Source organism: Oncorhynchus kisutch, linkage group LG23 (genome assembly GCF_002021735.2).
Source record: "Oncorhynchus kisutch isolate 150728-3 linkage group LG23, Okis_V2, whole genome shotgun sequence".
Classification (NCBI taxonomy): Eukaryota; Metazoa; Chordata; class Actinopteri; order Salmoniformes; family Salmonidae; genus Oncorhynchus; species Oncorhynchus kisutch.
In genome coordinates, this window is record NC_034196.2 from 39489054 (window position 1) to 39507329 (window position 18276).

Genomic DNA, 18276 nt, shown 5'->3' on the forward strand with positions numbered 1-18276 from the left:
GGGTTAGGGAGCTGAGGGTTAGGGAGCTGAGGGTTAGGGAGCTGAGGGTTAGGGAGCTGAGGGTTAGGGAGCTGAGGGTTAGGGTTCAGGATCTGAGGGGCCTGACCTGTATGTCTGAACCATACTCCAAGAGATCTGATCACATTGATCCCTGTGTAAACAGGGTCTGCGTCCTAAATGACACCCTATTCCCTTTATAGTGCACTGCTTTTGACCAGGGCCCAAAGGGTAGTGCACTATATAGTGGATGCCATTTGGCGCGACAGGCGGGGGTGTAGAGTAGGAGAGTGGTAAAGCTCCGCAGGCAGAGTGGTAAAGCCAGGAGGATATCATTATTCCTATGATGTTTTGCACAAAGGGAGCACACAATTTAATTGATTATCTGGTACTTCAAGAAAGCGCTGTTTCTTTGATGAAAAAAAACTTACAAAAAAACAAACAATTTGCTCAATGAAGAAGGTTATTGATGAGGTCGTGTCTTCTCCTGTGGAAGTTTGATTGGAAAACAGTGCTACAGTCACAGCTCAATTAATACAGGGCTTTGGTGGGGTTCATTAGAAACCTATGACATGGAAATTGAGGAAGGCCAGAGGAAAGCTGTGATGGAATAATTGCTGACACTGACGAGAAGCATGTCAACTAATGCTTTCTCAGAAGAAAAAAATATAAAAAATATTCTTTATCCATAATCAATGTGTAAGACTCATGTAAATAAATAGATTTTCTTGTGTTCACCAGCATAAATGAGCTCAAGGGACAAAATTGAAATGACATTTTAATGGACGTTTGTCTGAGCTCTATATTGTAACGCCATGACAATAGAGGTCAGAGAGTTCCTTTTACATATGCTCTCATTAAGCTTGCCAGTACAGCCACCCCCTAAACAGTGATAGATGCATACTGTATGTCGCCCATACCCACTCTACTTTAAATGCGGGAAACAAACGCCTAGAATGGCCATTCAAGCAGCTACTTGGCAGTTTGTGACCTTGTGTGTTTAAAAAATAAAAAATAATGCAATGACTTCTCAAATGTTTCTATCCCATCTTTGGTGATATCCTTGGAATCTTGACCTAAGGACACGCCCGTGTTCAGAATAGAGAGCAGGGCTGAGAGAGACACACTCCTGAGCCTGGCAGATAAGAAAAGCAAAGCTCCATTAAGGTTGCCAGAGACTTCCCCAGCGGTCTGCCTGGAGGCATGTCAGAAACTGTCTGTGTCCGCACGGATCAGTGTTCGGAAGGGCTAGATGCAGAACGACACAAGAGTGAAGCGGCATAAAAGAAAAGACCCTGTGAACCAGAGTGTTGGACGATGACTGGCAGCAACCTGCTGCCTGGCCTCGCCCAACCAACCCTCTGCCAGTGCACATCTGTGGTGAATGATGATGTCTTACCTCAAACTCCAGGTAGTGCTCTTTGAGTCGGTACTCGTCGATCTCCTTGGCTTTAACCTTCTTGTCAGGAGGGTAGGATCTGTGCTCTGCCAGCTCTGTGGAAACGTGCTTCAGCTTCGCCTCGTGAGACTTCAGCTGTTCCTCCTGTAGATAGCACTTTATAGATGTAATACCAGGTTCTTAAAACACCAGACAGTCATCTCCCAAAAAAATTCTGGGCCAACAATGTATTTAAATGGTAGGCTGGTCTAGAACAGTGGTCACCAACCATTCCTGCGTCAATATCACTTTCTAAGTCAAAATGCAAGCAGGAATCTACTGCTCAGATTAAGAATAACAAAATAAAGTAAGCCAATGTAACATGAACCAATTAAAAACAGTTTTGTAGTAAAGAGGTTTGTGCAGTAAGTTATAGGCCCAGTACAATATCACTGCATATTGGACTGATGGCCTGCATCTGATGGTCAGTCTGAGGGGAGGGAGGGAGAAGTGGTGAGGCTGCCTCTCACCCAACTCACCGTCCCTCCTTCCCTGCGTTGAGAAAAGGGGCCAGTCTTTAAAGCTGGTGGCAAAACTCAAGTCACACTGCATTATTTCTGCCTCATGCACCAATTCATGTTGTGACTCCAATGACCAGAAAAAAAGGAAAATATTCCACGATAGTAAAAAAAAAAAAGCCGAGCCGCTAATGACACCAATGCAAGCTTATCGGAACACTTTTCTATACCCATTCATCGCAGCTGCACTGCTAGTTGTAGCATGAGTGGCAGTAGGGAGAATGTTCAACCTCTTTTCATAAGCAATAAAAAGGGTTGACAGCTGAAAAACTTAAACATGAACTTACACAAAATCTGTATTCATCGAGTCTATAGTTATGTTTTAAACGTTTTTAAATGTCACAGTATCAACTTTGCTGTGCATTCCAGGGCTATCTGATTTGCCAGCTGATTTGCCAGCAGGTGCACTTGATTTTCTCTCTGGGCCTGCCGGGTAGGCAGAGCTCTACCTTCAGACACATTAAATGGTTCAAAAATGGGAACACTTTTCCTTCCCGGCGCTAGGGCTGCTGAATCAAGTGCACCTTCCCGAGCTGTTGGCGGTAGGTGCACTTGATTCAGCAGCACTAGCGCCGGGAAGGAAAAGTGTTCCCATTTTTGAACCATTTAACGTAGTTTTTTTTTTATGTTTGGTGATCGACTTTTTTATGTTTGGTGATCGACTAGGAGTGCCTTGGAGATTGACCGGATGGTGACCACAGTCTAGAACAGGGGTGGGCAATTCCAGTCTCGAGGGCCTGATTGGTGTCACAGTTGTGCCCCAGCTAACACACCTGACTCCAGTAATCACCTAATCATGATCTTCAGTTTAGAATGACATTTGATTAAATCAGCTGTGTTTGCTAGGGATGGAGAAAAAAATAGGACACCAATCAGGCCCTGGAGGACTGGAGTTGCTCACCCCTGGTCTAGAAGGACATTTGCGCTAGTCAGACATTTATATCAATGGCAGAAGTGAACATTTGACTAAAGTGAAAGTTTGGGCTCTCCGTGAGGGAATCCTAATGTTTACCTACAGTACCATTCGGGAAGTTTGGACACACCTACTTAAACGGTTTTTCTTTATTTGTACTATTTTCTACATTGTAGAATAATAGTGAAGACATCAAAACTATGAAATAGTTTGGAATATGGAATCATGTAGTAACCCAAAAAAATTGTTAAATCAAAATTGAGATTCTTCAAAGTAGCCACCAAATGCCTTGGCATTCCCTCAGCCAGCTTCATAAGGTAGACACCTGGAATGCATTTCAATTAACATGTGTGCCTTGATAAAAGTTATTTTGTGGAATTTCTTTCCTTCTTAATGCATTTGGGCCAATCAGTTGTGTTGTGACAAGGTAGGGGTGGTATACAGAAGATGGTATTGTACCAAATAGGGCTAAGTCCATATTATGGCAAGAACAGCTCAAAAAAGAAAAGAGAAACAATCCATCATTCCTTTAAGACACGAAAGTCAGTCAATCCGGGAAATTTCAAGAACCTTGAAAGTTTTCAAGTGCAGTAGCAAAAATGATCAAGCGCTATGATGAAACTGGCTCTCATGAGGACCGCCACAGGAATGTAAGAGCCAGAGTTACCTCTGCTGCAGAGGATAAGTTCATTAGAGTTACCAGCCTCAGAAATTGCAGCCCAAATAAATGCTACAGAGTTCAAAACAGACAGATCTCAATATGGGCTCCGAGTGGCGCAGTGGTCTAAGGCACTGCATCTCAGTGCAAGAGGCGTCACTAAAGTACCTGGTTCGATTCCAGGCTCTATCTATCACATCCGGCAGTGATTGAGAGTTCTGTAGGGCAGTGTTGTCCGTGTTTGGACGTCATTGTAAATAAGAACTTGATCTTGAACAAATTCTTATTTTCAATGACAGCCTAGGAACAGTGGGTTAACTGCCTTGTTCAGGGGTAGAACGACAGATATTTATTATCTTGCAACCTTTCGGTTACTAGTCCAACGCTCTAACCACTAGGCTACCTGCCGCCCCAATCAGGCCTTCATGATCAAATTGCTGCAAAGAAACCACTACTAAAGGACACCAATAAGAAGAACAGACTTGCTTGGGCCAAGAACAACAAGCAATGGACATTAGACCGGTGGAAATCTGTCCTTTGGTCTGATGAGTCCAAGTTTGAGATTTTTGGTTCCAATCGCTGTGTCTTTAAGACGCAGTTGGTGAACGGATGATCTCTGCTTGTGTGGTTCCCACTGTGGCTATTTGACCAAGAAGACCAAGAAGGAGAGTGATCGCGTGCTGCGACAGATGATCTGGCCTCCACAATCACCCGACCGCAACCCAATTGAGATGGTTTGGGATGAGTTGGACCGCAGAGTGAAGGAAAAGCAGCCAACAAGTGCTCAGCATATGTGGGAACTCCTTCAAGACTGTTGGGAAACCATTACAGGTGAAGCTGGTTGAGAAAATGCCAAGATTGTGCAAAGATGTTATCAAGGCAAAGGGCAGCTCCTTTGAAGAATTTGTTTAACACTTTTTTGGTAACTACATGATTTCATACGTGTTATTTCATAGTTTTGTTGTCTTCACTATTATTCTACAATGTAGAAAATAGTACAAATAGTACAAACATTGGACTGGTATTGTAGGTAACGGTGATATTCCAGAGGTGGTGTTTCTGGAGGCTCTACCGTACCTGTGACATCCTCGTGGTGGTGGCCGGTAGCAGTGGACGGCTGAATTTCTTCTGAGAGCCAATGGCGGCGGGGAACGAGGGGGCAGAGAACATGGCTGCCACAGAGTTGACTACTCTGATCCAAGAGTCCATTTCCTCTGGGCTCCTGTTGGGAAACAGAGACAAATAAACAACTTACAAAAGCAGCCATTTGCTTTGAGACTTTATATGGGAACATTTTGAATTAAACACAGCTTTGGTATTCAACCAAATCCAGGCTAAAGCCGCAAACAATTTGCCCTGGAATAGCAATGTGTTCGGTTGTGATGGGGAAAATAATCGTTCAAAGTTGATAGAGTACGGTGAACTACTTAGAAATACAACCCAACTGTGCCACTGTTCATTTATGCATCATGGAAGTACATCCCAGGAGGAGGTCCTATCTTCTTCAATGATAAGCACCTCTATTAGGCACCTGGAATATTCCATGATGAGGGAACAAAGGAAACCAAGAACAATAGACTTTGGACAGAGTAATGGCCGAGACAAATGGATTTTCACTGCGCTTGAAGCCAAGCGTGAAATGACATTTTGCTTCCAGAAGTGGTCCTTTTCTCTCCCTCGTCTCTCTAGCTCTACTGGAAATAACGTTGGGTTGTTTTGCGGCAGTAAATTGTGCCACCCGATTGCAGAGGCAACGGTCGCTGGTGGTGCAATTTAAGGATAAAAGGTGAAGTTGTCCCTAGACGCTGATCCTGGGGTCAATTTTGCATTCCTCCCACTAATGGTTCAGGTTAGAATTGGAGGGAAAGCTGATCCTAGATCACCCTAGGGTAAACTTCACTCCAGAGCCAACTTACTGGGCCTGGAAGAGGAAGACCCTCCAGTCGGCTGTCTTGAGCTTGAGAACGTTGGGCTTCTTCTCGTAGTCCACGGCTTTGATGGACAAGGCGTGGTGGATGCTGATGGCATTCTTTAGGTCCTCCTCTGAGAGGGCCTTCTCAGCCTTGTACTCGTCCTGTGGGAGGGTAGGAGACAACAACAGAAATCAGGCATTGGGTCACACACCCCTACACTGCATAAGAAACCAGTTGGATGTAATCATATGATATTTTCTCAACCAGAAAAATTGTTCACAACCGTAAAGTAACATGTCTCACTGTTCCATTTTTCCCACTGGGTATATGATACCATGGCTGGCTCTAAATCTGAGATGGTTCTGGGGGCCAGAAAATCATTTTTACACTGCGAATTGACTAAGTAACTAAGCACCCAAATAGAATGTATTTCAAAATAATAACATTGAGACACGATCACATCTTTTTCTGTGGGAATACTTGGATACAGATTTCCTAAATTACATTTTTTTTGTCCAAAACGACCAAAAAATTCAAAACTAGGGGGCCAAAAAAATATATCACTGCCTGTTGACAACCCCTGCTCTAAACTCTTCTCCAGAAGAATGCATTGTCCAGCCATGCTTGCACCAATTAGAGGTCGACCATTTGAGTTTTCAATGCCGATACCGATTAATGGAGGACCAAAAAAAAGCGAGTTTTATATATTTGTAATAATGACAATTAAAATAAGTGTTCAGTATTGTTGTAACGTAATATAATACATCAATAAAATCAATTTAGTCTCAAATAAATAATGAAACATGTTGAATTTGGTTTAAAAAAATGCAAAAACTGTTGGAGAAGAAAGTAAAAGTGCAATATGTGCCATGTAAAAAAGCTAACGTTTAAGTTCCTTGCTCAGAACATGAGAACATATGAAAGCTGGTGGTTCCTTTTAACATGAGTCTTCAATATTCCCAGTTAAGAAGTTTTAGGTTGTAGTTATTATAGGAATTATAGGACTATTTCTCTTTATACCATTTGTATTTCATATACCTTTGACTATTGGATGTTCTTATAGGCACTTTAGTATTGCCAACCTAATCTCGGGAGTTGATAGGCTTGAAGTCATAAACAGTGCAATGCTTGAAGCACAGCGAAGAGCTGCTGGCAAACGCAGGAAAGTGCTGTTTGAATGAATGCTTACGAGCCTGCTGCTGCCTACCCCACCGCTCAGTCAGACTGCTCTATCAAATATCAAATCATAGACTTAATTATAATAAACACAGAAATATGAGCCTTAGGTCAATAACATGGTCAAATCCAGAAACTATCATTTCGAAAACAAAACGTTTATTCTTTCAGTGAAATACGGAACCATTCCGTATTTATCGAACGGGTGGCATCCTTAAGTCTAAATATTGCTGTTACATTGCACAAGCTTCAATGTTATGTCATAATTATGTAAAATTCTGGCAAAAATTATTACGGTCTTTGTTAGGAAGAAATGGTCTTCACACAGTTCGCAATGAGCCAGGCGGCCCAAACTGCTGCATATACCCTGACCCTGCTTGCACAGAACGCAAGAAGAGCGACAATTTCCCTAGTTCAAATAAATTAATGTTAGCAGGCAATATTAACTAAATATGCAGGTTTAAAAAAATATATACTTGTGTATTGATTTTAAGAAAAGGCATTGATGTTTATGGTTAGGTACACATTGTGGCAACAACAGTGCTTTTTCGCAAATGCTCTTCTTAAATTATCACCCGTTTGGCAAAGTAGGCTGTGATTCAATGATAAATTAATAGGCACCGCATCGATTATATGCAACGCAGGGCAAGCTAGATAAACTAGTAATATCATCAACCATGTGTAGTTAACTAGTGATTATGTTAAGATTGATTTTTACAAGATAAGTTTAATGCTAGCTAGCAACTTACCTTGGCTCCTTGCTGCACACGCGTAACAGGTGGTCAGCCTGCCACGCAATCTCTTCGTGGAGTGCAAAGTAATCGGCGTCCAAAAATGCAGATTACCAATTGTTATGAAAAGTTGAAATCGCCATTCCGATTAATCGGTCGACCTCTAGCACCAATCCAATGCTTTTAAATGCAACAGGAGGTAGTGAATGATACGAATGCAACCCATGACCTTCTGTGTAGGCCAGTGTGAAGTTTGTCAAACCTTTTTGTTTTGGGTCATAAAACAGTTCCTCGAGCGACCCCTCATGGCGTACAAAACCCTAATGACACAGAATAGTGACTCAGGATGGCTCAAAAGATGACAAAATAGTTGAACTGACTTCATCAACAAATCTAACTTGACGAGACAGAGGTGTCTGAATATGAGGGGTGGGGATTCATATGAAATCCCCTCACACCTTTGCGCCTCAGTGCATTGACAAATGTGTGGAGAATGGTAAACAGTTGACTATAACCTGTCAGGTGGCATATCAAGGTTATAATTTAACATAACATCCCCAAGATTCAATAGGTTACAGTTGATCATTTAGCTTCAATAGGTTACAGTTGATCATTTAGCTTTAATAGGTTACGGTTGATCATTTAGCCATAATAGGTTACAGTTGATCATTTAGCCATAATAGGTTACAGTTGATCATTTAGCTTTAATAGGTTACGGTTGATCATTTAGCCTTAATAGGTTACGGTTGATCATTTGCCTAACATCCCAGAGATTCAATATTCCTGCTGTCGATCGCACTACATGGAAAATTTGTCGTTCTGAATTTATCATCTAGAGGCCTGCCGGTCATCCTTCACCAACAATAATTCAAAGCAGTGTCATTTTTCAATACCATGCAAATTCATTAATTAAAATCACTACTACTACACAATCTTCTCAATGTATTTTTCCCCCCAAATACAATACAAGATACACTAGAGTCGACAGTAAAACACAAGTCTAACACAGCGTCCAACAGTAAAACACCACAGTAAAACACTAGTCTCTACAGTAAAACACTACAGTACAACTCTACAGTAAAACACTACAGTAAAACACTACAGTCTCTACAGTAAAACACTACAGTCTCTACAGTAAAACACTACACTACAGTCTCTACAGTAAAACACTACAGTCTACAGTAAAACACTACAGTCTACAGTAAAACACTACAGTCTCTACAGTAAAACACTACAGTCTCTACAGTAAAACACTACAGTCTCTACAGTAAAACACTACAGTCTCTACAGTAAAACACTACAGTCTCTACAGTAAAACACTACACAGTCTCTACAGTAAAACACTACACAGTCTCTACAGTAAAACACTACACAGTCTCTACAGTAAAACACTACACAGTCTCTACAGTAAAACACTACACAGTCTCTACAGTAAAACACTACAGTCTCTACAGTAAAACACTACACAGTCTACAGTAAAACACTACAGTCTCTACAGTAAAACACTACAGTCTCTACAGTAAAACACTACAGTCTCTACAGTAAAACACTACAGTCTCTACAGTAAACACTACAGTCTACAGTAAAACACTAGTCTCTAAACAGTAAAACACTAGTCTCTAAACAGTAAAACACTAGTCTCTAAACAGTAAAACACTACAGTCTCTAAACAGTAAAACACTACAGTAAAACACTACAGTCTCTAAACAGTAAAACACTACAGTCTCTAAACAGTAAAACACTACAGTAAAACACTACAGTCTCTACAGTAAAACACTACAGTCTCTACAGTAAAACACTACAGTCTCTACAGTAAAACACTACAGTCTACAGTAAAACACTACAGTCTACAGTAAAACACTACAGTCTACAGTAAAACACTACAGTCTACAGTAAAACACTAGTCTCTAAACAGTAAAACACTACAGTCTCTAAACAGTAAAACACTACAGTCTCTAACAGTAAAACACTACAGTCTCTAACAGTAAAACACTACAGTAAAACACTACAGTCTCTACAGTAAAACACTACAGTCTCTACAGTAAAACACTACAGTCTCTACAGTAAAACACTACAGTCTCTACAGTAAAACACTACAGTCTCTACAGTAAAACACTACAGTCTCTACAGTAAAACACTACAGTCTCTACAGTAAAACACTACAGTCTCTACAGTTAAAACACTACAGTCTACAGTAAAACACTACAGTCTACAGTAAACACTAGTCTACAGTAAAACACTACAGTCTCTAAACAGTAAAACACTACAGTCTCTAAACAGTAAAAACACTACAGTCTCTAAACAGTAAAACACTACAGTCTCTAAACAGTAAAACACTAGTCTCTAAACAGTAAAACACTACAGTCCTCTAAACAGTAAAACACTACAGTAAAACACTACAGTCTCTACAGTAAAACACTAGTCTCTACAGTAAAACACTACAGTAAAACACTACAGTCTCTACAGTAAAACATACAAGCTCTACAGTAAAACACTACAGTCGCTACAGTAAACACTACAGTCTCTACAGTAAAACACTACAGTCTCTACAGTAAAACACTACAGTCTCTAAACAGTAAAACACTACAGTCTCTAAACAGTAAAACACTACAGTAAAACACTACAGTCTCTACAGTAAAACACTACAGTCTCTACAGTAAAACACTACAGTCTCTACAGTAAAACACTACAGTCTCTACAGTAAAACACTACAGTCTTCTACAGTAAAACACTACAGTCTCTACAGTAAAACACTACAGTCTCTACAGTAAAACACTACAGTCTCTACAGTAAAACACTACACAGTCTCTACAGTAAAACACTACACAGTCTCTACAGTAAAACACTACACAGTCTCTACAGTAAAACACTACACAGTCTCTACAGTAAAACACTACACAGTCTCTACAGTAAAACACTACACAGTCTCTACAGTAAAACACTACACAGTCTCTACAGTAAAACACTACACAGTCTCTACAGTAAAACACTACACAGTCTCTACAGTAAAACACTACACAGTCTCTACAGTAAAACACTACACAGTCTCTACAGTAAAACACTACACAGTCTCTACAGTAAAACACTACACAGTCTCTACAGTAAAACACTAGTCTCTACAGTAAAACACTAGTCTCTACAGTAAAACACTACAGTCTCTACAGTAAAACACTACAGTCTCTACAGTAAAACACTACAGTCTCTACAGTAAAACACTACACAGTCTCTACAGTAAAACACTACACAGTCTCTACAGTAAAACACTACACAGTCTCTACAGTAAAACACTACACAGTCTCTACAGTAAAACACTACACAGTCTCTACAGTAAAACACTACACAGTCTCTACAGTAAAACACTACACAGTCTCTACAGTAAAACACTACACAGTCTCTACAGTAAAACACTACACAGTCTCTACAGTAAAACACTACACAGTCTCTACAGTAAAACACTACACAGTCTCTACAGTAAAACACTACACAGTCTCTACAGTAAAACACTAGTCTCTACAGTAAAACACTAGTCTCTACAGTAAAACACTACAGTCTCTACAGTAAAACACTACAGTCTCTACAGTAAAACACTACAGTCTCTAAACAGTAAAACACTACAGTAAAACACTAGTCTCTACAGTAAAACACTACAGTCTCTACAGTAAAACACTACAGTCTCTACAGTAAAACACTACAGTCTCTACAGTAAAACACTACAGTCTCTACAGTAAAACACTACAGTCTACAGTAAAACACTACAGTCTACAGTAAAACACTACAGTCTACAGTAAAACACTACAGTCTACAGTAAAACACTACAGTCTACAGTAAAACACTAGTCTCTACAGTAAAACACTACAGTCTACAGTAAAACACTACAGTCTCTAAACAGTAAAACACTACAGTCTCTAAACAGTAAAACACTACAGTCTCTAAACAGTAAAACACTACAGTCTCTAAACAGTAAAACACTACAGTCTCTAAACAGTAAAACACTACAGTCTCTAAACAGTAAAACACTACAGTCTCTACAGTAAAACACTACAGTCTCTGCAGTAAAAACACTACAGTAAAACACTACAGTCTCTACAGTAAAACACTACAGTCTCTACAGTAAAACACTACAGTAAAACACTACAGTCTACAGTAAAACACTAGTCTCTAAACAGTAAAACACTACAGTCTCTAAACAGTAAAACACGACAGTCTCTACAGTAAAACACTACAGTCTCTACAGTAAAACACTACAGTAAAACACTACAGTCTCTACAGTAAAACACTACAGTCTCTACAGTAAAACACTACAGTCTCTACAGTAAAACACTACAGTCTACAGTAAAACACTACACAGTCTCTACAGTAAAAACACTACACAGTCTCTACAGTAAAACACTACACAGTCTCTACAGTAAAACACTACAGTCTCTACAGTAAAACACTACAGTCTACAGTAAAACACTAGTCTCTAAACAGTAAAACACTACAGTCTCTAAACAGTAAAACACTACAGTCTCTAAACAGTAAAACACTACAGTCTCTAAACAGTAAAACACTACAGTAAAACACTACAGTCTCTACAGTAAAACACTACAGTCTCTACAGTAAAACACTACAGTCTCTACAGTAAAAACACTACAGTCTCTACAGTAAAACACTACAGTCTCTACAGTAAAACACTACAGTCTCTACAGTAAAACACTACAGTCTACAGTAAAACACTACAGTCTACAGTAAAACACTACAGTCTACAGTAAAACACTACAGTCTCTAAAGAGTAAAAACACTACAGTCTCTAAACAGTAAAACACTACAGTCTCTAAACAGTAAAACACTACAGTCTCTAAACAGTAAAACACTACAGTCTCTAAACAGTAAAACACTTACAGTAAAACACTACAGTCTCTACAGTAAAACACTACAGTCTCTACAGTAAAACACTACAGTCTCTACAGTAAAACACTACAGTCTCTACAGTAAAACACTACAGTCTCTAACAGTAAAACACTACAGTCTCTACAGTAAAACACTACAGTCTCTACAGTAAACACTACAGTCTCTACAGTAAAACACTACAGTCTCTACAGTAAAACACTACAGTCTCTACAGTAAAACACTACAGTCTCTACAGTAAAACACTACAGTCTCTACAGTAAAACACTAAGTCTCTACAGGTAAAACACTACAGTCTACAGTAAAACACTACAGTCTACAGTAAAACACTACAGTCTACAGTAAAACACTACAGTCTCTAAAGAGTAAAACACTACAGTCTCTAAACAGTAAAACACTACAGTCTCTAAACAGTAAAACACTACAGTCTCTAAACAGTAAAACACTACAGTCTCTAAACAGTAAAAACACTACAGTAAAACACTACAGTCTCTACAGTAAAACACTACAGTCTCTACAGTAAACACTACAGGTCTCTACAGTAAACACTACAGTCTCTACAGTAAAACACTACAGTCTCTACAGTAAAACACTACAGTCTCTACAGTAAAACACTACAGTCTCTACAGTAAAACACTACAGTCTCTACAGTAAAACACTACAGTCTACAGTAAAACACTAGTCTCTAAACAGTAAAAGAGTCTCTAAACAGTAAAACACGACAGTCTCTACAGTAAAACCACTACAGTCTCTACAGTAAAACACTACAGTAAACACTACAGTCTCTACAGTAAAAACACTACAGTCTCTAAGTAAACACTACAGTCTACAGTAAAACACTACAGTCTACAGTAAAACACTACACAGTCTCTACAGTAAAACACTACACAGTCTCTACAGTTAAAACACTACACAGTCTCTACAGTAAAACACTACACAGTCTCTACAGTAAACTACACAGTCTCTACAGTAAACATACACAGTCTCTACAGTAAAACACTACACAGTCTCTACAGTAAAACACTACACAGTCTCTACAGTAAAACACTACACAGTCTCTACAGTAAAACACTACACAGTCTCTACAGTAAAACACTACACAGTCTCTACAGTAAAACACTACACAGTCTCTACAGTAAAACACTACACAGTCTCTACAGTAAAACACTACACAGTCTCTACAGTAAAACACTACACAGTCTCTACAGTAAAACACTACAGTCTACAGTAAAACACTACAGTCTACAGTAAAACACTACAGTCTACAGTAAAACACTACACAGTCTCTACAGTAAAACACTACACAGTCTCTACAGTAAAACACTACAGTCTACAGTAAAACACTACACAGTCTCTACAGTAAAACACTACACAGTCTCTACAGTAAAACACTACACAGAAGTCTCTACAGTAAAACACTACACAGTCTCTACAGTAAAACACAACACAGTCTCTACAGTAAAACACTACACAGTCTCTACAGTAAAACACTACACAGTCTCTACAGTAAAACACAACACAGTCTCTACAGTAAAACACTACACAGTCTCTACAGTAAAACACTACCACAGTCTCTACAGTAAAACACTACACAGTCTCTACAGTAAAACACTACACAGTCTCTACAGTTAAAACACTACACAGTCTCTACAGTAAAACACTACAGTCTTACAGTAAAACACTACAGTCTACAGTAAAACACTACACAGTCTCTACAGTAAAACACTACACAGTCTCTACAGTAAACACTACACAGTCTCTACAGTAAAACACTACAGTCTACAGTAAAACACTACAGTCTCTACAGTAAACACTACACAGTCTCTACAGTAAACACTACACAGTCTCTACAGTAAAACACTACACAGTCTCTACAGTAAACCACTACACAGTCTCTACAGTTAAAACACTACACAGTCTCTACAGTAAAACACTACACAGTCTCTACAGTAAAAACACAACACAGTCTCTACAGTAAACACTTACAGTCTCTACAGTAAAACACTACAGTCTCTACAAGTAAACACTACACAGTCTCTACAGTAAAACACTACACAGTCTCTACAGTAAAACACTACACAGTCTCTACAGTAAAACACTACAGTCTACAGTAAAACACTACAGTCTACAGTAAAACACTACAGTCTACAGTAAAACACTAGTCTCTACAGTAAAACACTACAGTCTACAGTAAAACACTACAGTCTCTAAACAGTAAAACACTACAGTCTCTAAACAGTAAAACACTACAGTCTCTAAACAGTAAAAACACTACAGTCTCTAAACAGTAAAACACTACAGTCTCTAAACAGTAAAACACTACAGTCTCTACAGTAAAACACTACAGTCTCTGCAGTAAAACACTACAGTCTACAGTAAAACACTACAGTCTACAGTAAAACACTAGTCTCTAAACAGTAAAACACTACAGTCTCTAAACAGTAAAACACGACAGTCTCTACAGTAAAACACTACAGTCTCTACAGTAAAACACTACAGTAAAACACTACAGTCTCTACAGTAAAACACTACAGTCTCTACAGTAAAACACTACAGTCTCTACAGTAAAACACTACAGTCTCTACAGTAAAACACTACAGTCTACAGTAAAACACTACACAGTCTCTACAGTAAAACACTACACAGTCTCTACAGTAAAACACTACACAGTCTCTACAGTAAAACACTACAGTCTCTACAGTAAAACACTACAGTCTACAGTAAAACACTAGTCTCTAAACAGTAAAACACTACAGTCTCTAAACAGTAAAACACTACAGTCTCTAAACAGTAAAACACTACAGTCTCTAAACAGTAAAACACTACAGTCTCTAAACAGTAAAACACTACAGTCTCTAAACAGTAAAACACTACAGTCTCTAAACAGTAAAACACTACAGTCTCTAAACAGTAAAACACTACAGTCTCTAAACAGTAAAACACTACAGTAAAACACTACAGTCTCTACAGTAAAACATTACAGTCTCTACAGTAAAACACTACAGTCTCTACAGTAAAACACTACAGTCTCTACAGTAAAACACTACAGTCTCTACAGTAAAACACTACAGTCTCTACAGTAAAACACTACAGTCTCTACAGTAAAACACTACAGTCTCTACAGTAAAACACTACAGTCTCTACAGTAAAACACTACAGTCTACAGTAAAACACTAGTCTCTAAACAGTAAAACAGTCTCTAAACAGTAAAACACGACAGTCTCTACAGTAAAACACTACAGTCTCTACAGTAAAACACTACAGTAAAACACTACAGTCTCTACAGTAAAACACTACAGTCTCTACAGTAAAACACTAGTCTACAGTAAAACACTACAGTCTACAGTAAAACACTACACAGTCTCTACAGTAAAACACTACACAGTCTCTACAGTAAAACACTACACAGTCTCTACAGTAAAACACTACAGTCTCTACAGTAAAACACTACAGTCTACAGTAAAACACTACAGTCTCTACAGTAAAACACTACAGTCTCTACAGTAAAACACTACAGTCTACAGTAAAACACTAGTCTCTAACACAGTAAAAGAGTCTCAAACAGTAAAAACGACAGTCTCTACAGTAAAACACTACAGTCTCTACAGTAAAACACTACAGTAAAACACTACAGTCTCTACAGTAAAACACTACAGTCTCTACAGTAAAACACTACAGTCTACAGTAAAACACTACAGTCTACCAGTAAAACACTAACACCAGGTCTCTACAGTAAAACACTACACAGTCTCTACAGTAAAACACACACAGTCTCTTACAGTAAAACACTACACAGTCTCTACAGTAAAACACTACACAGTCTCTACAGTAAAACACTAACAGGTCTCTACCAGTAAAACCACTACACAGTCTCTACAGTTAAAACACTACACAGTCTCTACAGTAAAACACTACACAGTCTCTACAGTAAAACACTACACAGTCATCCAGTAAACACTACACAGTCTCTACAGTAAAACACTAACACAGTCTCTACAGAAAACACTACACAGTTCTCTACAGTAAAACACTACACAGTCTCTACAGTAAAACACTACACGTCTTACAGTTAAAACACTACAGTCTACAGTAAAACACTACAGTCTACAGTAAAACAACTACACAGTCTCTACAGTAAAACACTACACAGTCTCTACAGTTAAAAACACTACACAGTCTCTACAGTAAAACACTACACAGTCCTACAGTAAAACACTACACAGTCTCTACAGTAAAACACTACACAGTCTCTACAGTAAAACACTACACAGTCTCTACAGTAAAACACTACACAGTCTCTACAGTAAAACACTACACAGTCTCTACAGTAAAACACTAACACAGTCTCTACAGTAAACACTACACAGTCTCTACAGTAAAACACTAACACAGTCTCTACAGTAAAACACTACACAGTCTCTACAGTAAAACACTACACAGTCTCTACAGTTAAAACACTACACAGTCTCTACAGTAAACACTACACAGTCTACCAGTAAAACACTACGTACAGTAACACTACCCAGTCTCTACAGTAAAACACTACAGTCTACAGTAAAACACTACAGTCTACAGTAAAACACTACACAGTCTCTACAGTAAAACACTACACAGTCTCTACAGTAAAACACTACACAGTCTCTACAGTAAAACACTACAGTCTACAGTAAAACACTACAGTCTCTACAGTAAAACACTACACAGTCTCTACAGTAAAACACTACACAGTCTCTACAGTAAAACACTACCACAGTCTCTACAGTAAAACACTACACAGTCTCTACAGTAAACACTACACAGTCTCTACAGTAAAACACTACACAGTCTCTACAGTAAAACACAACACAGTCTCTACAGTAAAACACTACAGTCTCTACAGTAAAACACTACAGTCTCTACAGTAAAACACTACACAGTCTCTACAGTAAAACACTACACAGTCTCTACAGTAAAACACTACACAGTCTCTACAGTAAAACACTACAGTCTACAGTAAAACACTACAGTCTACAGTAAAACACTACAGTCTACAGTAAAACACTAGTCTCTACAGTAAAACACTACAGTCTACAGTAAAACACTACAGTCTCTAAACAGTAAAACACTACAGTCTCTAAACAGTAAAACACTACAGTCTCTAAACAGTAAAACACTACAGTCTCTAAACAGTAAAACACTACAGTCTCTAAACAGTAAAACACTACAGTCTCTACAGTAAAACACTACAGTCTCTGCAGTAAAACACTACAGTCTACAGTAAAACACTACAGTCTACAGTAAAACACTAGTCTCTAAACAGTAAAACACTACAGTCTCTAAACAGTAAAACACGACAGTCTCTACAGTAAAACACTACAGTCTCTACAGTAAAACACTACAGTAAAACACTACAGTCTCTACAGTAAAACACTACAGTCTCTACAGTAAAACACTACAGTCTCTACAGTAAAACACTACAGTCTACAGTAAAACACTACAGTCTACAGTAAAACACTACAGTCTCTACAGTAAAACACTACACAGTCTCTACAGTAAAACACTACACAGTCTCTACAGTAAAACACTACAGTCTCTACAGTAAAACACTACAGTCTCTACAGTAAAACACTACAGTCTCTAACAGTAAAACACTAAGTCTCTAAACAGTAAAACACTACAGTCTCTAAACAGTAAACACTACAGTCTCTAAACAGTAAAACACTACAGTCTCTAAACAGTAAAACACTACAGTCTCTAACAGTAAACACTACAGTCTCTAAACAGTAAAAACTACAGTCTCTAAACAGTAAAACACTACAGTCTCCTAAACAGTAAACACTACAGTCTCTAACAGTAAAACATCTACAGTAAAACACTACAGTCTCTACAGTAAAACACTACAGTCTCTACAGTAAAAACACTACAGTCTCTACAGTAAAAACACTACAGTCTCTACAGTAAAACACTACAGTCTCTACAGTAAAAACTACAGTCTCTACAGTAAAACACTACAGTCTCTACAGTAAAACACTACAGTCTCTACAGTAAAACACTACAGTCTCTACA

The 18276-nt window shown here is 38.7% G+C and overlaps 1 protein-coding gene across 7 annotated transcripts in view; it reads right to left on the reverse strand.

Annotated features, from left to right (window-relative positions):
* The window catches only part of psd3l (pleckstrin and Sec7 domain containing 3, like), a 157707-nt gene that overhangs the window by 11937 nt on the left and 127494 nt on the right, over positions 1–18276 (reverse strand). For all 7 annotated transcript variants that reach the window (XM_020457339.2, XM_020457338.2, XM_031802301.1 and 4 more), the window contains 3 exons: positions 5441–5598; positions 4602–4746; positions 1397–1540 (listed from right to left, as the gene is read on the reverse strand). In XM_020457339.2, the coding sequence (XP_020312928.2) occupies positions 1397–1540; positions 4602–4746; positions 5441–5598 (447 nt within the window). The remainder of the gene's footprint in view (positions 1–1396; positions 1541–4601; positions 4747–5440; positions 5599–18276) is intronic.